General features: G+C 49.7%; 1 protein-coding gene across 6 annotated transcripts in view; it reads left to right on the forward strand.

The window, feature by feature from the left end:
- KCNH6 (potassium voltage-gated channel subfamily H member 6) overlaps positions 1 to 18,819 on the forward strand; it is a 139,218-nt gene extending 120,399 nt beyond the window's left edge. For 5 of the 6 annotated variants that reach the window (XM_025196870.1, XM_025196872.1, XM_014516986.2 and 2 more), the window contains 7 exons: positions 4,942 to 5,194; positions 8,660 to 8,853; positions 10,539 to 10,638; positions 11,698 to 11,985; positions 12,527 to 12,707; positions 14,368 to 14,566; positions 16,920 to 18,819. In XM_025196870.1, coding sequence (XP_025052655.1) covers positions 4,942 to 5,194; positions 8,660 to 8,853; positions 10,539 to 10,638; positions 11,698 to 11,985; positions 12,527 to 12,707; positions 14,368 to 14,566; positions 16,920 to 17,204 — 1,500 coding nt within the window. In that variant the 3' untranslated portion in view covers positions 17,205 to 18,819. Of the gene's footprint in view, positions 1 to 4,941; positions 5,195 to 8,659; positions 8,854 to 10,178; positions 10,466 to 10,538; positions 10,639 to 11,697; positions 11,986 to 12,526; positions 12,708 to 14,367; positions 14,567 to 16,919 lie in introns of those variants that run through there. The other variant, XM_025196874.1, reaches the window with a different exon arrangement.
- Positions 18,820 to 20,095: the final 1,276 nt, after the last annotated feature.

Raw genomic sequence — 20,095 nt, forward strand, 5'->3', positions numbered from 1 at the left:
GTGGCTTTCCCCAGTTGCCTGGGAGCCTGGGTACCAAGCTGCTGCCTGTGTTTTGGAGCTGAGTTGAGAAGTTGATTCAATGCTGGGTGTGAGGGGAAGACTCAATGAGCTTTAGTTCAAAGCACCCTACCAACATTTTTCAGCGCAGGGACGCTGATACACATGATAATCCAATCACTTTAACTAGCATGGCTCTCAGAGCTGCACTATTTAAATCACCCCACCCCACCTCCCACAGCACATCTATAAACACCTGGAGGTACTAAATTTTATGCACATTACCTAAAGTGCAGTAATGAATGTGTAGACACACCCAGTGTAATTTAGATTAATCTCCAAAGCAGATGTAAATTACATTGGTGTAAATGTGCCATGTGTCCTCAGTAGACCCAGAGAGCCAAGGTTAACATGATTCTATCACTCTACTACACTGAACAGTTAAATAGATTAAGGGATGCAAGTGCCAGGACCTCAGACTGCTTTGTTTCCCGATCACAACTATTCTTAAAAGTACTTTTTCCAAAGATAAAGGAAAGGAAGGAAAACCAGCAAAAGCCTGGAAAGCATTAACTGAGGCTTTCATTTTAACAATATCCTCTAATCCCTTTTTCTTTTACTGTACAGTTTTTATATGGAAAATCCCTTGTCGGGCAGTCTTTCAGCCAGACTTGAAGATGGCATTAACTGTCCCTTTTGAGATAGAAAAGAAAAAGCTAATGCAAGTGAACAGGAGGCAGTGTGTGGAGCTGTTGTAGTTAAAGCCTGTTCCTGAAGACAAAACAAGATCCACACACATGGGAAGGAGGGAAAAGAACAGCACAGATAGTGAAGGCAGCTGTCAACTCCTCCTGTGACCTCCCTACTATATAGTATCATAGAAAATTAGGGTTGGAAGGGACCTCAGGAAGTCATCTAGTCCTCTCAAGGAGGGGGACAGCAAAGTCAAGTCTTGCATCCTAGGCGCTACTCAGAACTTGGCTGAGGCCAAGGAGATGGTGCTATCACCTGGGTGCCTGCTTCTGGTCCACTTAGGACCTCTCAGAATCAGGTTGAAGAAAGCCCAGCAGTTCCCTGGTGGGTCCCAGACAAGCACTGGGGCAGGGAACATGGAGGAGTGGCCCTAGGCTCCAGGTGCCGTGCTCCATGGGCTCTGCTTGCTGGAACAAGGCTTGAGAAGGCATTTGTTAAGTGATGAGACTGAATTACATTTGAAAAACAAGAACATTGAAATGGAAAAAGGCATCTTCCCCTCACATTTTAAATTCCCTTGTTGTTATAGGACAAAAACATAGTTTAGAATGATGCCTAAAGCCTTTCCAAAGCCAAAGCATGTGTTTGAGGATGATAAGCTAAATATCAATAAAGAGACATCTGTCATTTTTATACTGGCTAGGACAGTAAACTGACACTAGCACCCAGGAAAGGGGTGGGGGGCAAAAAACCCTCCTTTGGTCTGCATAGGTCCCTGCTTTCTCCTTCCATTTTGCTTGCTGAGATACATTCAGCTCCTGTAACTCAAAAACTGAACTAAGGACAATGTAACCATGCCACCACCAGAGCTGCTGCAGCCCTTAATTTCAGCCAAGTTGTCCAGCAAAGATCTTTGTAGCAATTACCATTCTTTGGACTATGGCACTCTTTGCAAGCTCTAGATGCAGTTTTTCCAAGGTGAAACTGATAAAGAATTGCCTGAGATCAAACATGATCCAAGAATAACTTAAAGGTTTAAATCATCTCTCAACTGAGTATGAAATATCACAATGGCTTGATGTCCATCACTGACTGATGATTTTGCTGCAAGAAAGCCCAAGAAGTTTTGTTTCAATAAAATTGAAATTATCCCTTCAATACCTTAAGAGAGGTTTTCAATAACACTAGCCTGTATTTTATTTCATTTGCAAATTAATTGATTAAAAACCTTCAATTAATTTATTAACATACATTTGCACAGCGATGTTCTTAAAAGGAATATTATTATTGTGTAGGATTCCTTGTGACAGTAACAAACCACCAAAAGTCAGTGGTTTTGAGATAGGGAGCTTTGAGCTTTACTTTAGATTCAGTCTTGCATTATAAGCCAGGCCTGCCAGGAGCCACTCCACCTGTCCTCAGCCCACTGTCCCCATCACCCCTGTGAAGGTCTCCAAAGAATGAGGAGTAGAATACTTTATCTCCCTCAGTTTTTGTTTATCACTTGGGCCTAATTTTCAACACCAGTTTGAGATGGTTAATTTTAATTTCCAGTCTCTTGTTTACCATCCATGATCAAAACACAGTCCTTGAGTGGTATCAGCAGATCTTTTTGTTTGGGCTAACCCAGTCCTTGTCTTCAAATTTTGCTGACTTTTATGGATGTAGGAGTCTAAGTCTGACGTCTGTTACCTTGGGTAGCGTAAAGGAGAAGCCTGTGTCCAAAGCATTCACATCTCTGTGATATTACTGCCGAAGACAGCTCAGATTGGACATCTGCATGAACAGTTGGAGATAAGCCCTACTCAGAAGGCCAAGTACAAACACCCCCAGCATTATAAATAGTCCGATCCTGATCCACATTGTCTTCCTGGACTTTTTCATGATACTGAGCCAACCCAACCCCCATCTCTGGGCTTCCCAAACATAGTGATTAGGCTCTGGTCTCTTAAACTAATTCTTATGTTTTCAAGCTGCACTCCAAATACCAACTAATCAACCACCTTGCCTGAGGTCAATATCACCACCTCTCTTTTAAAGATATGGGGAAACTGAAGCACAGAGGTCATGTATTAGGTTAGGGCAAGTGTACAGTGGGTCCATGTTACAGCTAGGAGCTCTGCCATGAAAAATGCCCCACCTGCTCCCTCTCACTCTGAGCATGCCAAAACCTAGAAATGAAGTGATGTACTTACTATCTTAAGGGAGCACTGAACTCTGGTATTCTAACTGGAGAGAGAGACTGAAGGACCTGAACCTGTTCAGCCTCAGCAAGAGGAGGCTGAGGGAGGACCTGCTGGCTGCCTACAAACTCATCAGGGGAGATCAACAGCAAATAGGCAGAGCCCTTTTCTCCCCAGCACCACCTGGGGTGACAAGGAACAATGGTCATAAGCTGATGGAGAATGGGTTTAGGTTAGAGATCAGAAGGCAATATTTTACAGTTAGGGTGGCCAAAATCTGGAACCAACTTCCCAGGGAAGTGGTCCTCGCCTCTACCTTGGGCAAATTCAAGAGGAGGTTGGATGATCACCTGTCTGGGGTCTTGTGAACCCAGCATTCATCCCTGCCTGTGGCAGGGGGTCAGGCTAGATGATCTGTTCAGGTCTCTCCTGACCCTAGCTACTATGAAACTATGAAACTGGCATGTGCTTAGGTCTGGTCTGCCATGGCTACATTTCCATGTTTCCAAAATCCGGTGCATGTTAAGCATGAGCAAGTTGGTGGGGCATGCTTCAGGGTGTCACTTCCAGACATGACATGGTAGGGAGGTGGACAGACCCTTAGAGCACCATAGCCAAGGACAGAACTGGGAGTTCCTACCTCTTAGCCATGTTTTGTTCCTAGTTTGCCAGTGAATAAATCAGGACTTTGCTGCTATCAGGGTCTGTACAACTGCTGAGTGGTAGGAGAAGCCTCCCCATTTACACTATGCCCTCTGGCTGAGGAGAAGCAGGCAGAATCTTACAGTCTCACTGATTGTAAGGACCTGCTGGAGCCAGGGACAGGAGGGAAGGCACTGTTCATTCTCTGCCCCATCCCCAAGCCCTCACTCCATCATAATGGAACTCTTCCCCCTCAGAAGCAGCTTCTGAGCCTGTTGTATGACTGCCCTATGGTGACCCTTCCCCTTGTATACACAGCTCAAACGCATCAGAAAATCTCACCCTGCTGACTACCAGAATATCACACTATTCTTACACTGAGCAAAAGAGTGTACATTTCATCACTACACCCTCCACCTGCTCCAGAAGTTATTGGAAGCTTTCTTTAGGTTGCTATTTTTACCTTGTTTTCAGCATCTCTTTCTTTGCTGTTAAGAGATCCTGTTAAATGGGAAATATTTTCCATTAGTGTCTGTATCAATTGACCATAGGATATTATGAATGACTCATTCTTGCTGCTTCTGGAAATTAATGTAGATAGAGTTTTGTTAGGGCAGATATCTCATTACCAATTTATGGTATAATTTAAGTATAGCTACGTAGAATAGCATTCAAGAGGATGAATGTGTTGCCAAAGGGCACGTGCAGAATTAGAGTCATTATTGATTGGTAATTCCAATAACAAGTAGGAGTCTCAGTGGAGGACTGTTGTGCCAGGCATAGTGCAAACACAGAATGAAAAGACAGTCCTTTTCTCCAAAGTACTTGCCATCTGAAGATGTGCCAAGAGATCCATGCCCAGGTTGATACAGGTAGGAGCAAGGAAACAATACTGGTTGCCATGATGGGAAGAGGTTTCAGGACATCATTGCCCAACTGTTGAGATTTCTATGGTCATCCTAGCAAAGGGGTGGGTGGGAGGGATATGATGCAAGACAAAGTCACTTGAAGGCTGTTTAAGGTAAGCTTCTGCCAATAATGATATGATAATTGCGTCTCACAAGATTTTTGTGTTGTGCTTTTACTCTGAGGTTGCAAAGAGGTTAGGGTTGAGGTGATTTTCTTGGAGTGCATTTTTTTAAGCTTGATGGGTAGGTGTTTGTCTTGTGAGTGGTGTGAGATTTAAGGTGTCATGAACTAACCTTTCCTGGTTTTTAAATACTTGAATTGTATGAGGAAGGTGATAGGTAACAGATTGTCTCTTAGCAACCTTAGCTTTTCTTCAGACAACACTCTAAAGCTGTGGACTGAACTGTTTCATCATAGCTGCCATCTGGCCAGGCCACCTGTGTCTGCCTATCAGACTGGTGGTAGGTCTCTTCCCCTGAGCTTGCTTTGTGATCATGACCTCCTTCTCCTCATACAGGTGCTGAAAGGCTTCCCCGACTGCCTACAAGCTGACATTTGTCTCCACCTGAACCGCACCCTCCTCCAAAACTGCAAGGCTTTCCGGGGGGCCAGCAAGGGCTGCCTCCGTGCCCTGGCCATGAAGTTCAAGACAACCCACGCACCTCCAGGAGACACTCTAGTGCATTATGGAGATGTCCTCACCACACTATACTTCATCTCCCGCGGCTCCATCGAGATCCTCAGGGAAGACATTGTGGTGGCCATCTTAGGTAGAAGAATCCTTCCTTCTGGGCAGGGGAATGCAAATCTGAGGAGAGGAGAAGAGATGTTTTGGGAAGAGAGGAGAGAACAACACCATTTTTCAGCTTAGCCAAATTCTTACCTGTTAGGATGAGAGCCAAATCCTTCCTTGGGAAGACAGATATGTGGTTTGGCTTCCATTCTTCAGTTCAGGGCTTCTGCTTGCATCTGGTGTTGGGGATAATCATCTATCAGGGCTGGGAAGAACCCCAGAGCTGGATGGATTCATGCTCATTTTAGCCTTAGTCCTGCCCAGCTGTGCCTAGGATGAACTGGCTCAGATCAAATAGGAATCAACACAATCCCAGCTTCCCAGCTTAATCCCAATTTAGAGCCCTCCAGGTGTAGGCTGGTGAGGAAACTGGTTAGTGTCTGATAGTTCTTTATCCCCTGGTTGCTCCCAAAGTGCTGTCCCCAGCACTGTGGGGTCAGGCCAGGGAAGAGGCACTGGAATCATGACAGAAGGCTGATCCCTGACTGAGGCAAGCAGCACCACATATCTCCTTTCTCCTCATAGCCTTAGCTTTCCAGATCCTAGACTAGAGGTTTTGAGAACTGGGAGGAGTGCATGTATTTGATGGATGCTTCATCAGACTGGGAGGGGAATGTCAGGATGCAGGTAACACATACCGAGGGGCATCTTTAGAGAGGCTGTTGGGCACAGGAAGACCCTGTGTTTCTCTCTCTGGACTTGTAGCATCCAGGCTAGTGTCATCACCAGTCTGCTACAGTTCTGGGCTAGGGTCAGCAGCCATGGGAGGGAATCTCCACTGCCAATCTGAAATGACCCTATGATATGTTTGGACCCCAGGGTGGCTATTATACCCCCTGGTGGCTCCTGCCCCACTCTGGCTCCTGGAGTGCCCTCTTTTTCTCTCACCTGCCATGCCTTGATGGAACTAGTTGATTCTGAGAAGGGAGGCTGCCCCAGGGTCCCAGAGTGAGCCCTTGCTATTCTGCAACCATTGGGGTCCCTCCTGGATCCAGCCAGTCCCTATCCTCTCCCTCAGATATTATGTGAAGCCCTCCTGGCCTCCATCCATGCTCCAGGACACCGGTTACCTTAAGGGCTAGTTGTGGCCTCCTTCTGCCCCCACAGCTATGCCCAAGCCTTGCAGACGTTACTGGTCAGTTAGTTACTCCAATTGGGCAGCTCGCCCCCAATACAATGTCAGGCCTTCTCAGGCCTCCAAGCCCTTATCGAGGCCTTGGTCTTCCTGTCTTCCACCCCTTTTCTCTAGCTGGACTCCTTTAGCCAAGGCCCACTGCAGTGGGTCTCAGCTTATGGGATCCAGCCCTGGTTCTACCCCTCAAACTCTGGGTCCCTGGACCTGGGTTCTCCCCTCTCTGGCTCTGGCCTTTGCCCTCCCACCTTCAAGCCATCACTGTATTGCTTTGCCTAACTCAAGCTTGTGCCCCCTTGGCTTCCACCTGCCTGACTTGTGCCCAGCCCTGGTGGGACTCAAATACTCCCATGCCCCTTAGGCACTCCAATGACTGGAGCCCCTGCCCCTGGCAGGGCTCAATTGCTTGCCTCTCAGGTACCCTGTGGCTTAAACCTCGGTGTGCCCTCAGGCACCCCCACTACGGCCTTCTCATCCTCCCTTTTATCCACACCCTATTTGCCAGCATAACTTGAACACAAAAGGCAAACAACCATTGAATAAAACTCCCTCCTGCTCAAGGTTAAACCAATACTTGGGTCTCTCAGGCAGCTCTTCCCTGCTGAGACCGCTATCACCTGGTTGCTCCCAGCCCTCTCCTTCTTCTCTCCAGGTGCTGGCTTTTAAGCTCATTGGAGCGGCTCCCTCAGATCAGGTGACTCTCTAACTAGAGGTGCATCAATATATTGGTTGTGTACCAGATTGGCACCAATAAAAGGAAAATTAACATTATCAACTATCAGCTTTCTTTGGCCGATGTAGCCAATAATGTTCTCCGATAACTTAATTATGCCAGGGCCCCAGATGCCTGGGTTCCCTCCCACGAACTGGCTTGACCCCAAATATCCCCCCAGCCCTTCACCGGGAAGCCAGTCTGGGCTGGAGCAGAGCAGCTGCCACAGTGTCCCGGGCGCTGGCGCAACGCAGACTGCAGGCTGGGGCCAGGGCAGGCGCTGTAAAAGGTGCCAAATGCTGGAGATATGACTAAGGTGGGGAGGGGCAGGTGGAGCTGCCTGGCCTGGCCTGGCCTAGCCCAGCATGAGTCAACCTGAGCCCCAAGGGGCCAGAGGCAGAGCCTGGCAGGGGCTGGGGCAGCCGCTCCCTCCTGCTGTGTGCAGCAAGGTCCTTCCCCCAGTGGGGAGCCTCTCCGAGTGGGTGGGGGCAGCACTTTAATTAGAGCCACTCTGATTAAAGTGTTGCCTTGTCTCCTGTATCAGCATCCCCACACTTAGAAATGGCAGTGGGGGCACTTGAACTAAAGCTCGTTCAACGAGCTTTATTATTAAATATCAGTTATTGGACTGGTATCATCCAATATGGTTGGTTATAATTGGCTATCAGTACTGGCCAAGAAAATCTTTATCAGTGCATCCCTACCTCTAACCCTGGCACAGCTTTCCATCCTTAATTCTAATGGGCAGTTTATGACTGCCACTCTGGCTGCCCCAGCAATAGGCGCTCAAAGCTTATATGTCCCTGACTGCCTGTTCCCCTGCAGCCAGCTCATAATGAGCAGTCTTTCCCCACATGAAGACAGCCCTGTGGCTGCTTCTGTCTTAAAGCAGTGGGAGCCCTGGCTCCCTGTTATAGACCCACACAATATTTGGAGCGTTATGCATCACTGGTGGTGACTTGCAAAGAATATGGGAACATTACAGCACTCCACACCTAGAGAAGGACATGTTCAGCATTAGGGCATGTCTGTACTGTAGTTGCTGCCACTCATGTAAATACAATTTTGTGCTAGCTGTAAACTTGCTAGCTTGGTGGCTGGCAGCAATGCAGTTGCAACAGCATGGAGCTTATTGTGAGCTGCAAAACCCACCCAAGAGCTGGGTGGTTACTTGGGTGGTTAGACCATAATGTCCTTTGTGCTACAACAGCTATGCTGTTATTGGCACTGCAGCAGCTAGGTTAAAGCCAGCTCAGGTATGTCTCTGCTGCCAGAACCAGCAGTATGGACATATACTCTCACCACCGAGAACTTACAGGGACCTTGAGGGGAGCTCTATAAAAGGGTCAGCTGTTCCACACGTATAGGACACATCACAGTGTATGAGTGGGAGGAGTGAAACAGTCAGGAGCAGGGATACAGAGGTGTGTAAAGAGCCAAGGAAAGTGAGGACACAGCTGGGGACACACTGTCTCACTCAACAATCCTCTTGTTGAGTGAGACAGGACTTCAGAACACTTTCTGTGAAGCCCAAAAGCCCTACAGGCTTAGACTGGTCATTTGCCCTACAGTCTAATAATCCCCTCTCCATTGCACAGGGAAGAACGACATCTTTGGAGAGCCCATCAGCCTCTATGCCCGGCCTGGGAAATCCAACGCAGATGTGCGGGCACTGACCTACTGCGATTTGCATAAAATCCAGCGGGAGGACCTCCTGGAAGTCCTGGATATGTACCCTGCCTTCTCTGACAATTTCTGGAGCAACTTAGAGATAACTTTCAACCTGAGAGATGTGAGTATCAGACACAGGCATGGAGGGCTGAGGCTGCCCCTGCACATCACCTCCAACTAAACTGTTGGAAGGAGAGCAGCCACAGGACTTGAGTGACCTTGAAGGGAATAACACTGGCCACACTGGCTGTGTGCATTTTCCACTCAAGTTTTTTGCATATTTGCTAAGCACCACAGGCTGTGTCTTTGAAAAGCTTTTTCATGTTGCAGCCACTCAAATCCCAAGTTGGTAAGTCTGTTTTTCAGAAGACCTCTGCATTCCTCAGAGGGGTCAGAGTATCATGAGAGCCCAACACACAGGTGCATGCAAAGGGAAGATTTTTGTGAAAATCTACAGGTCATGCAGCCAAGGCCCTGCTGCAATTCTGCAGCTTTCCCAACACCCTTAAACTGCCCTAAAGTTGATTTCAGCCTGCTGCAAGGTCTTCATGCTTCAGTGCTGTGGTAGCAAGGTGGTCTTGCTGTCACACAAGGTGGTGATGGGCCAAAGTGTTGGAGACATGATAGTGGCATAGCATGGATCATTGAGCCAAGACATTTTGTTGTTATTGGCACTGGAGCAGATCAGTATTATGTCATGGTAGAGTATTGTGTTGTCTTGCTGAAATGTGATCCTGTGTCAGCAACAAGACTTAGTATTCTGATGTGACATGTTTCTTGTGATGTTTTGCTGTGACGTAACATTACATCATCATGACATAATGACAACTCAGAATATTTTGGCATGCTGCTGCTGTCATCATTGAAGGACAGTTTTTCACTTTGTGGTTTAACAGGATGACATAGCTTCCACCTGTTCATTTTATATTGGGTCTCACTATCACATACTGATGGGACAGTGATTTGTGTGGTGGCTTGAGTGCACGCTCATGCAGTGTCATGTTATTTTGATGTCATCACAACAACTACTTTGGACTGATTTGATTTGTGTCACATTGATACAACATGGTGATTGAACATATCCTCACTTTTAGATGGCACTGCCATGACAAAGTCATTACATTGAGATGATGTAATGGCAGGATGTCTTCATGCAGATGTCCTGACAGTGGTCCAAACCCAGTACAACATTCCACAATTAGCCACATACTTTAGTCCTGTTAACTTCAAGCAACTACCCAGTCTATAAAATGGCTGAGAAAAAGGATATTCTGATGTCTCCAGCTATTCACAAACAAGCTTACTCAAAGAATTTTTTTTAAAAATAATGTTTTATGAATAATCAGGCATGTTACTGGCAGAAGACTGAGGGGTCATTTTTTCTTAAGTATTATTATTAAATTCTGCTCCTCAATCTGATTAGACACCACTGATTTTACGTTTCAGAGAAACCTGCCGGCTGGTTTGTGAGAGAGAGAGAGACCTATCGTCCCTTTGTCCACTGCCTCCACCTAAGTGATCTGAAACTGCTGAGGTCTCTCATGAATCTGAACTTACTTCAGCCTCAAGACTGTCCAGCCCAAGTCCCAGGTTTCCTTGGGATGTAGCCTGCTGTGGTGTCCATATATAGTCCCTGGGGCCAAAGCCTCTGGCTGGGGAAGGAAATTAAGGCAGTTATCTTCCCACAGAGGAAGCTCTGAAGAGAGACACCCTTAGTCCACCCTTCACTCAGGATGAGGAATGGGCTGAGGATCAGCTGGGATAAACCCCAGTCCCCTTCTGTTACCAAACTCTCTTCTTCCTCAGGCAGATAGCATTCCCCGCTCACCACTCAGTGAGGAGTACGACTGCAACTACCGCCGTGTGCGCCGGCGCAGACACTCCCTCTGCAAACCCAGTAAGACTGGTAAGTCCTGGCCAGCACTGCTCACTGTCTTCCCCAGGATCTCAGCCTGGCCCATGCTGTGTTCCTCTACCCCTATCCCATGTCTTCACTTCAACTGTTAGTCATGCTGTGACTGGGCTTCATGTAGAAGGTCCTGACCCATCTCCTACCCTCAAAGGATATTTCTTTTGCCTGTTAGGGTGTTAGAGTGGCCATCATAGAGGACATTCCGATTTTCTGCTACTCTGTCTTCTGTCTCTATTGATACAAAACTGGATGCCTTTATGTCCTCTATTTCTATCTTCAAGAGAAAAATAGAGAACATAAAGGCATCCAGTTTTGTATCAATAGAGGACAACCAAACTGTCCTCTATGATGGCCACCCTATGGATTGCAATGGGACATCAGTCTCTACCCAAGCCACACCTGCTGTCACCAGCCTTTCCTCCCTCCTTCCCTCATGTTCTTGCTCTTCTTGGCTCCCTCCCCAAGCTCTGTAGTACCAGCTGTGACAGGATGCACAATTCTCAGCTGGGCCAGGGCTGAGTCAGAAAAATCTGGGATCAGACACATGAAAGGCTCCAGAGCCAGTGTGGCATGGAGGGGGGAAACCTGCACTTCACCCCTTCCAGGATTGGGTCTAATCAGCTGAGTGCTCTGGTGCACTGAGCGGGGGGCAGGGAAGCCTTGTGTCTGGGAGAGGCCTGACCAGCTTTTTAACTGCTGCAGTTCTAGTAGGACCCAGGCCTCCACCTAAATGGTGGAGCAGAGCAGTGACCTACCCATGTTGGGCCCTCCCATGTGAGCTGATGCCAGCTGGCCCACATGGTCTCCTCCCCATGAGGTGGAGCTAAGCACCAGCTGGACTATCCTGTCCTCCCTCTACAAGGCAACACTGAGTGCCATCTGATTCCACACAAACCTGGACAGGTGCCCACCATCCCTTTTGCCCCTACCCCCATGAAGGGCTCCACAAGTTTCTTTTGTGGGCCGTCATGCTGCTCAGCATTCTGATGGACACGGGTCCCAAGACAGGACCATGTTGACCTGCCCTTCCCCTTCCCCTCCCCTCACCCACAGATGCTGACGCTGGCATCTCAGATGCGGAGCAGTATCACACCTACTCTGAGCTCACCAACACCAAGGACACCCTCAGCAAGGAGCAGTGGGATGACCTGGGCAGCAGCACCACCCCCTGCTCCCAGACCAGTGATGATGAAGCCAAGCCTGCCAGTCCCACCAAACCTGAGCCCTTCCTTGCCTCTGAGAAGGATGATTTTGTCCCACCTGTGCTCAGCTTCGTCACCACCAACAACGGGGGCACTGACATCAGCAGGCAATCAGCAGATGGCAGCCAGTCTTACACAGGTACCAGGACCCACAGCCTCTGGGGACATGGGTGAAACCCATGGGGTTTACGACTGGCAGCTATCAAGGCCCCAGTTATCAAGGCTCTGTGCACAGAGCTAGAGGGGCTGAAAAGCCCATGGACTCTGTTCCTCAGCCCCTTGGGTACCAGGCAGTGTCTGTGGCTCAGGAAATGCCTGGGAGGAGGTAGCATGGTGCCAGGCAACTGAAGGAGAATTTCTGCCCTCCAGAAGATGGAATTAAGTCAGACCTTGTGGGAGGAGCAGCCCTGCTCCTGATGAAACTTGCCCTCTCTATGCAAAGCTGGTGGGCACTTCTGCTAGCCACAGGGCAGGAGTCAATATGTGCCCTCTTGCTGGCAGGCATCATGCTCTGCTGGTGTGTGCGCAGCAGCCTCAGCCTGGGCAGGGGCCCATCAGTGTGATGGAAGAAGGGGAGGGGCCTGCCAGAGGGTGAGCACATCAGGGAAGCAGAATGGGAGTGCTGGGAGGATATATTGTGTTTTGCCTGAGCACAGCTGCGGATTCTCCTCTCTCTCCAGCCACCCCCTTGGACATTCCCAGTATGTTCACCTTCTGGGAGGACAGAAAGCCAAACATCCACCCAGAACCCTTGCAACACTTGTCCTTGGTCCACAACTCCCAGGACCTTCCTCTGCACATTGACTACCGGCCAGGCCAGATTGAGTCCAGGCTGGAGCTCCTGCAAGCCCAGATCAGCAGGTAGGTACTGGCCTAGGTTCCTACAGCCCTCTGTTGGGCGCACTACCCTGGTTGCATGCAGGGATCTGCCTCCTGCAAGACTTTCCCAATCTGCTGCAAGTGCAGCGCCCTAGAAATTCTGCAGTGCAGCACAGGTGCCCTCTGCTGGCTCTTTTGGACATTTCAGTCCCACGCTCAGTAAAAGAAATGTAGAAGCAGAGGGACCTTGGGGATTATCTGACACAACCCCCTGCAGGCCAAGGACTTGCAGCTCCCCAAATTTAGCTGCTATTAAACCATCTCATCCCCCTGCTGCAATTATTGTCAGCAACAGCTGCATTCGTAATTCCTCAGGAGGAACCAGACTGATTTAATTACAGGATGAGGAACCAGACCCTCCCCATGGATAAATGCCACAGTTCACTTATCTGAAGAGCTGCGATCTGGTTGGCCTTGGCCCAAGCCAGTCCCCAGCTGAAGTGTTGCAGTCCCAAGGATGGACCGTTGCAGCCAGGTTTGAGCACGTAGCAGGGTGACCTGGTTTTCAGCAGAGCCCCTTCACTTCACAAGAAGCTGTGCATGCTCAGAACCTCTAGAAATTGCGATGCTTCAATCTTTGTGCCCGGGTCCAGAAGTAGGGAGTCCAGCTTTAGGCCCAAGAATGATTGGGCCTCAGTTTTTCATGTGTCTTTTTACTAAAGTTAAGTGCAACACTTGGAGCCCCCTGGTGCCTCCATTGATAATCAGCTTCTTAGTTCAAGTCATTATGGGGTCTGATCTCAGTTGGGGCCTCCATGTGCAGCTGCAGTAGAAATGATGACATAAATCCTTAGAACAGGGGAACTGTTGTTGTGGGTCACACCAGAGGCCCTGTATCCAGCATCCTGTCTGCCTGTGGCCAGAACCAAATACTTTAGAGGAAGCTGGAAAACATCCCATGGCAGATAAACACTCTGCTCCCAAAAGACCTCTTCCAAAACCCTGACAGTTCAAGACTGGAGCAGGAGGTTTCATCTCCCTTCCAACAGCTCCTTTGTGAGCATTAACCCTTAAAAGGCCAGGCTTTCCTGGATCTATATAAAGAATATCTTAGCAGGGAAGGGGAGAAGCGCCTTACCCAAGCTGGATGGTGAAAGATTTAGCTTCTGCACTCTGTGAAGTCTGCAGGATGGTAACAGCATCCCTGTCTTAATGATGCAGCCATCTATTGCCTACCCAAGGGAGGAGGAGCTAAAACAGCTTTGGGAAATCAAGCGCAAGTAAGGACACTTTGCTTGCCCCATCCCACTTCTATCCTTGCACAGTCACATTGCCTCTACATTAACAAATCCCTGCAACCTGCCTGTGTTGGCCTGCCAAGGTCTTCTGACATTTTTCCTGATCAGAACCACACTGATGAAAAGCTACACAAGCATCTCTGTGGTGTCCTGTGACCTAGGGCATCCTAATCCCATCTCATGGAGCCAGGGGTGCCTCTCTGCAGAGGCTTTGTCTGCCCTGCCATGAGTCCAGTCCAGTGTGATCTGTGGTCCTGTTTCCAAACCCCATGACACTTTTTCCCAGTTGAGTTCAGATGCCCCCTGCTTCCCTGGGGCTGCCAGAAGGAAACTGCTAACCCCACTTATTCTAGAAGTTGGCCCCATGCTAATGCATGCTCATGCTGGTCTGCTCTGTCCCACAGGTTGGAATCCAGGATGTCTTCAGACATTAATATAATCCTCCAGATGCTGCAGCGCCAGCTGTCCCAAGTGCCACCTGCCTATAGCCCCATCTCGCCATCCTCCCATAATCTGGCCATGTATGGCATCGTTCCCAGGGGCATGGAGCCTGCTTCACCATGCACACCACTGCAGGAAGAGGACCTGACTCCTCCTGGGCAGGTAAACAGCCACACATTGGGAAGTGAGCACTTTGGCCTGTCATAGTGTCTCAGCACCTCACTCAGCTAAGCAAATCCAGCCCCAGCATGTCCTGACCATATCCCTCCTTGAAGCCCACCCACTCCCAAGCAGAGCCCAGGAGCCCTAAAGGAAACAAGTCTGTGTCCATGGAGGTGGGAAAGGCCTCCTGTCCCAGCCAGCATTTGGATTATCAGGCCACAAAAGAGCCGCTCTGCCCCCTACCTAGTAGGGCTGTACGAAACAGCTGTGTATCAGTTTGGTTTTGGATTCGGATGTTTCGGAGGACAGTGATTCATTTCGGAGTTTCGGATCACTGTTCTGTTTAATTTTGGCCAAATCTCTTCTGAATCTGTTTCGAATAGGCTGCAAGGGAAGCTTCGCACAGCCCTACCCAGCTGGGCGTGGCTTGGGGCTAGGGGCTGCAGGGCCCCAGTGGGAAGCAAAATAGGGCCGTGGGTGGTTCGTCCGAGGGCGGGGGGGGAGGGCTGCTGCCCTCCATGCAGGCGAGGAGACCCCCACACAGATCTCTGATCCCTGTCACGCCGGGTCACGGGGCAGGGAAGCAGCACAGAGCAGTGAGCAAGCCTGCTGGTCCCTGCTGTGAGACTCAGCTCTGCAGGGAGCAGAGATCCACACTGGGGTCTCCCTGCCACCACTGCTCATCCCACGCTGCCCCAGTGATGTGGGGCTGCGCGGGGGGGCAGCAACAGCAAGGAGACCCCAGCACGGATCTCTGCTCCCTGTGGAGCCAGGTCACGCAGCAGGGCAGTGCTGGTCCCTGCTGTGCAACCTGGCTCCACAGGGAACAGAGATCTGGGGCTGCATGGGGCAGGCAGCAGCAGGGAGGAGACCCCGGCACGGATCTTTGCTCCCTGCGGGGCCAGGTTGCACAGCAGGGATTCACCAGCTCTGAGTTCAATTCCCCAGCCCCGATTCGATTCCCCAGCTCTCTGATCATTCCCTCAGCTCCTCCCAGGGGCCACAGGCCCCCAGTCTGCACATGGGGTTTCAGCAGGCTGCCACTGCAGGCTGAGGCCAGCAGCAGCAGCAGCACCACAGTCTTCTTGACACAGGCTGCACCAAGTGGCTGCCACTAGCCCCAGCCTGCAGCGGCAGCCTGCTGAAACCCCATGTGCAGACTGGGGGCCTGCACCCTCTGGGAAGAGCTGGGGGAAGCGATCAGAGAGCTGGGGAATTGAACCAGGAGCTAGATGTCAATATCAGAGCAGTCCTTCCCCTCCCTCTTCTTAGTTTTTGTTTCCCTGCAAGCCTGGCTCCAAAACTCCCAAATTCTCCAAAACATTTCCAAAATGTTTTGGAGCCTTCCGATTCATTTCGGAGCTGTTTCAGAGCCTTCCATTTTGATTCCGATTCGGTGTTTTGGGTGCTGAAACAGCCCAAAACACCTCCGAAATGAAACAGCTGCCAAAATATCACACAGTCATTGGAGTAGTAACATAGTGGAAAGCATGGAGACTTGGCTTTCAAGCATGATCTTCTCCTCCTTCCCCTTTGCGACAGAGGTGGCTGGGGTGGAGCAGACCTCACACCCTCTTCTCCAAATGGACAATGAGGAGAACAAGGAGAATCCCTTCTTCTGCTATCTCCTTGAAGTGCAGGGAGGAGCTGGCTGAGAAGGCTGCTTCCTCCCCACATCCATTGCTCCTTTTTGGGATCCCTGTATTTCTGCTTCTCCTCTCTGGCAGTCTGGGCCCTGCCAGTCAGCCCATGGCCACCTCAAAGCCCATCCTATCTCAAATCATCCCTTCTGTCACATCATCCCTTCTGATCCAGCAACCTGGGGGCTGAGGTGGTCCAGCACCTGAGGGACTCAAGCCAGTTGATTTTCTAGAATGAGAAAACCTACTGACCTCTATGCCACTTCCTAGGGGCTACAGCACAAACTAACAAGGGGGCCCCTTCTGAGCTCCACACATGAATCATCTGCCCTGTCATGGCCTGATGAAAGCAGTGGCCCTGCCTGTGTGGGGGCCACTGGTGAAGCCACGCTGCTGTGCCTGCTGAGTCAGAGTTGACCCCTGGGTGGCATATGTCACTCAGGCCATATGACTGACCCACTAGGCCCCTCTGTAAGGATTCTGCAACACCAGCCTCCTCCTTCCTGTCACAGGGGAGGCTTCCTCTATTCTGAGGAGTTCCTGTGAAAAGGCAAGAGGCTTTTTCTCTTTGACCCTGGTGATACGAATGGAACAACAGCATGCGATCTCTCTGTGGGCCCTACACCTCCTCCCAGCCACAAGACCCTGGAGGCCTTCCTTTAATTTCACAATAACAAACCTCATTTCTCCTTTTGTTCCTCTTCCTCCCCCAGAGCCCAAGCTATACAGAGATAGAAAAGTTTCACTTGAAATCCAGGGACTCCTTGTCGAGTGGGATACACCTGACTGTGGCATCCGATGAAACCATGACCATCAACTCTGAGCAGGAACACCATTCTCCCACCCTTCCCATCCCAGAGCTCCACCAGAGGGCACCAAATACTCCAGGACTTTACCGGAGCATCCGCTTCCCTTCGCTCCCTGAGTACCTTGAGGCATCTTCTGAACACCTGGACATTCAGAGACACCTCTCTGACCCCCTGCTCCCTGGAAGTTAGAGACATATGAGCTTCAAGCCAAGTCTAAAGGAACCTCAACTAAGAACTCATGTAGCAGATATTGATTTTGACTATGAGGATGAGAGGTGGAGGACCCAGTTATTGGCTCAGGAGAACAATTTGTAACGGTCTTCTGTCATGAGGAGGAGAGTATAGAATGGGTGGCTTCAAAGACCATCATTCTCCAGCAGTTTATGTAGAGTAGATTTCAACTGCACATCATAGAGTGAACCCAAAGCAGCTCATTCATAAAAAGCTGCTGGGCTGGTTGGGTCAGTAGGTACCCACTTTCTCTTCCTTGCCAAGGCATTCCCTGACATTGGTACAAATCCTGTTGACAGAACCAAACTAGGCCACAAGGATAGAAAGGCAAATCCTTGGCTGTCCACCAAGAGGACACTCTGCCATCAGTTCTCTTGAGCAGGGGCCATGCCTACCTTTGTATTTATACCATGCCTAGTGCAATGGGGCCTTTGGTGATACCATAGCAGTGGAGAAGATACTCCATGGAGGGGAGATGTGGGGAACTGACAATGGCATATTGGGAGGAGCTAAAGGCTTAAAGTCCAAGGTATGGAGGGGCAGTTCTCGTCCCACCTGACTAATATTTAAAAACAGGGAGATGGTGGTCATCATCTCTCCATGTTGCCTCAGTGCAAGCTCCTGAGTGCAGGATCCTGCAGCAAAGCTGATGGACCTAGAAGCTGGCCCAAAAATGCTTCCAGCCTGCATCCAACTTTCACAAATCCCTGGCCCCTTTCCAGATAAACCCAACTGTTCCCCGGCTTGGGTGGAAAGCACAAAACTCATAAGCACAATCCTGGAAAGCAGATGAGGAAACCAGCCCCCAGGCACATTTTTGGCCCTTCCTTCAAAAGAGCCCCTTTTGATACAGATTTGGTAGATGCTTTCCCTGAGGAATCCCTGTAGGAGGGCGCCCAACTGCCCCAGCCACCCTGCCACTTGGTTAGATGCTATAATGGTTCTAGGCTGCCTGCTCAAATAACGTACTGAGCTCCCTGTGAGAGTAGCAAAACTGTGAGCATTTCTTTCTCTGGAGTTTTAGCATACACTTTGCTAATAAAGATGTTTTTGGCACCTAATGTGGAGCATGGTTGTATTTGTTCAGGGTGGAAGTGGAAGCTGTAAGCAGTGCCCCAAGTCTCCCCCATGGCTGGTGTCACTCCACATCCTGGCCCTAATCTACAAGGACCCAGAGATGTTTTATTTCCTACTATGAAAGCCACCATCATTGGGTATGCTAGGGCTAGTGGAGCATGCAGTATGCAGCTCCCACAGGATACAGCCTGTGGACCTTCACTGATGCAATCCCTCCCAGCGAAATCAGAACACGGCTGGATCTTGCCATCTCTTAAGAACCCTATTAGCCAAAGCTTTGTCACAAGGACATACCTGCACACCCAGAATAATCCAACACGAGGGCTGCAGCCAGATGGAGAACTAAGCCATTTTAAAAGGGGGAGAAGGGACTTTCTAAGCAGTAGAATTCAGAGTTGAACCAACACAAGTATTTGGACTGCCAGTACAGTGGAGCTAAACTGCTGTGACTTTAGAGCTGAATGACAATGTTCTGCTTCAAATAAACAGACAAAACAATCACCATTAATGCGTTTTAATGCTGTGTCTGTGCACAACTCATACAAACAACGGTACATAGGGTACAGTCATGATCCCTTAGAGCACATGAAACCACCTCTTTCTGCAGTAGGGGTACCTGAGCTGCTTGCTCCTCCCTTGCTCTGGTGACACCAGTAAACAAGCCTTGGGAGCTGTTGTGGGCTGGCTGGCCCTTTAAGAGAATATAGGCCCATCTTCATCTGTCACAACTCTTTTCCTCCCAGATGATCAGTTGGAGCCCCAGTGACCACCCTTCTGGGAAGAGGGCTGGAGGCTTGCAAAACCCAATTACCCTGCCTTGTTGCACTTAGAAAGGGTGCAAGTGCAGGCAGCAGCTCATGACAGCTGAGAGGGAGTGACTTAGCTCTGGGAGGACTGGATGGATGCTGGAAGAGGAGGGATGGATGGATGCTGGAAAGCTGCAGAACTGCTCCTGAAAAGGGACCAGAGGAAGGTGTGAGACTGAGAAAGCAGCCCTGGGAGCTGGCACTGGAGAAGCACAAACCAGAAGAGGAATTAAAAAGTTTGTGCCTGAGCTAGGTGGAAGTTGATTCGCGTGTGTCGTGGGCTAATGGGGTGTCTTTCCATGAGACAGGGGGAAGTCCCACTGCCTGCTCAGGACAGGGTGTGAAGCTGAAGAGGAGCCCCCAGTGTGTGTTGGTCACTGCTACTTCATAGATTCATAGATTGTAGAGTCGGAAGGGACCACAATGAATCATCGTGTCCGACCCCCTGCCCCTGGCAGGAAAGAGGACTGAGGTCAGATGACCCCAGCCAGGTGACTATCTAGCTTCCTCTTGAAGACCTCCAAGCTAGGTGATAGCATCACCTCTCTTGGAAGCCCATTCCAGATCCTGGCCACCCTTACTGTGAAAAATTTCTTCCTAATATCTAACCTAAATCCACTCTCAACTAGTTTACACCCGTTATTTCTAGTCACTCCCTGGGGCGCCTTAGTAAACAGCGCTTCCCCTATTCCCCGTTGACCTCCCCTAATAAATTTATAGGTGGCCACAAGATCTCCCCTCAGCCGTCTCTTGTGAAGGCTGAAGAGATTCAGCTCTCTCAACCTCCCCCCATAGGGTCTATCACGAAGGCCACTAATCATGCGAGTGGCCCTCCTCTGGACCCTCTTGAGATTCGCTGCATCCCTCTTGAAGTGTGGCACCCAAAACTGGACACAGTACTCCAAATGTGGCCTGACCAGTGCTGCATAGAAAGGGAGCATCACCTCCTTTGTTCTATTAGTCATG

This window comes from Alligator sinensis, unplaced genomic scaffold, assembly GCF_000455745.1.
Source record: "Alligator sinensis unplaced genomic scaffold, ASM45574v1 scaffold444_1, whole genome shotgun sequence".
NCBI classification, from domain to species: domain Eukaryota; kingdom Metazoa; phylum Chordata; order Crocodylia; family Alligatoridae; genus Alligator; species Alligator sinensis.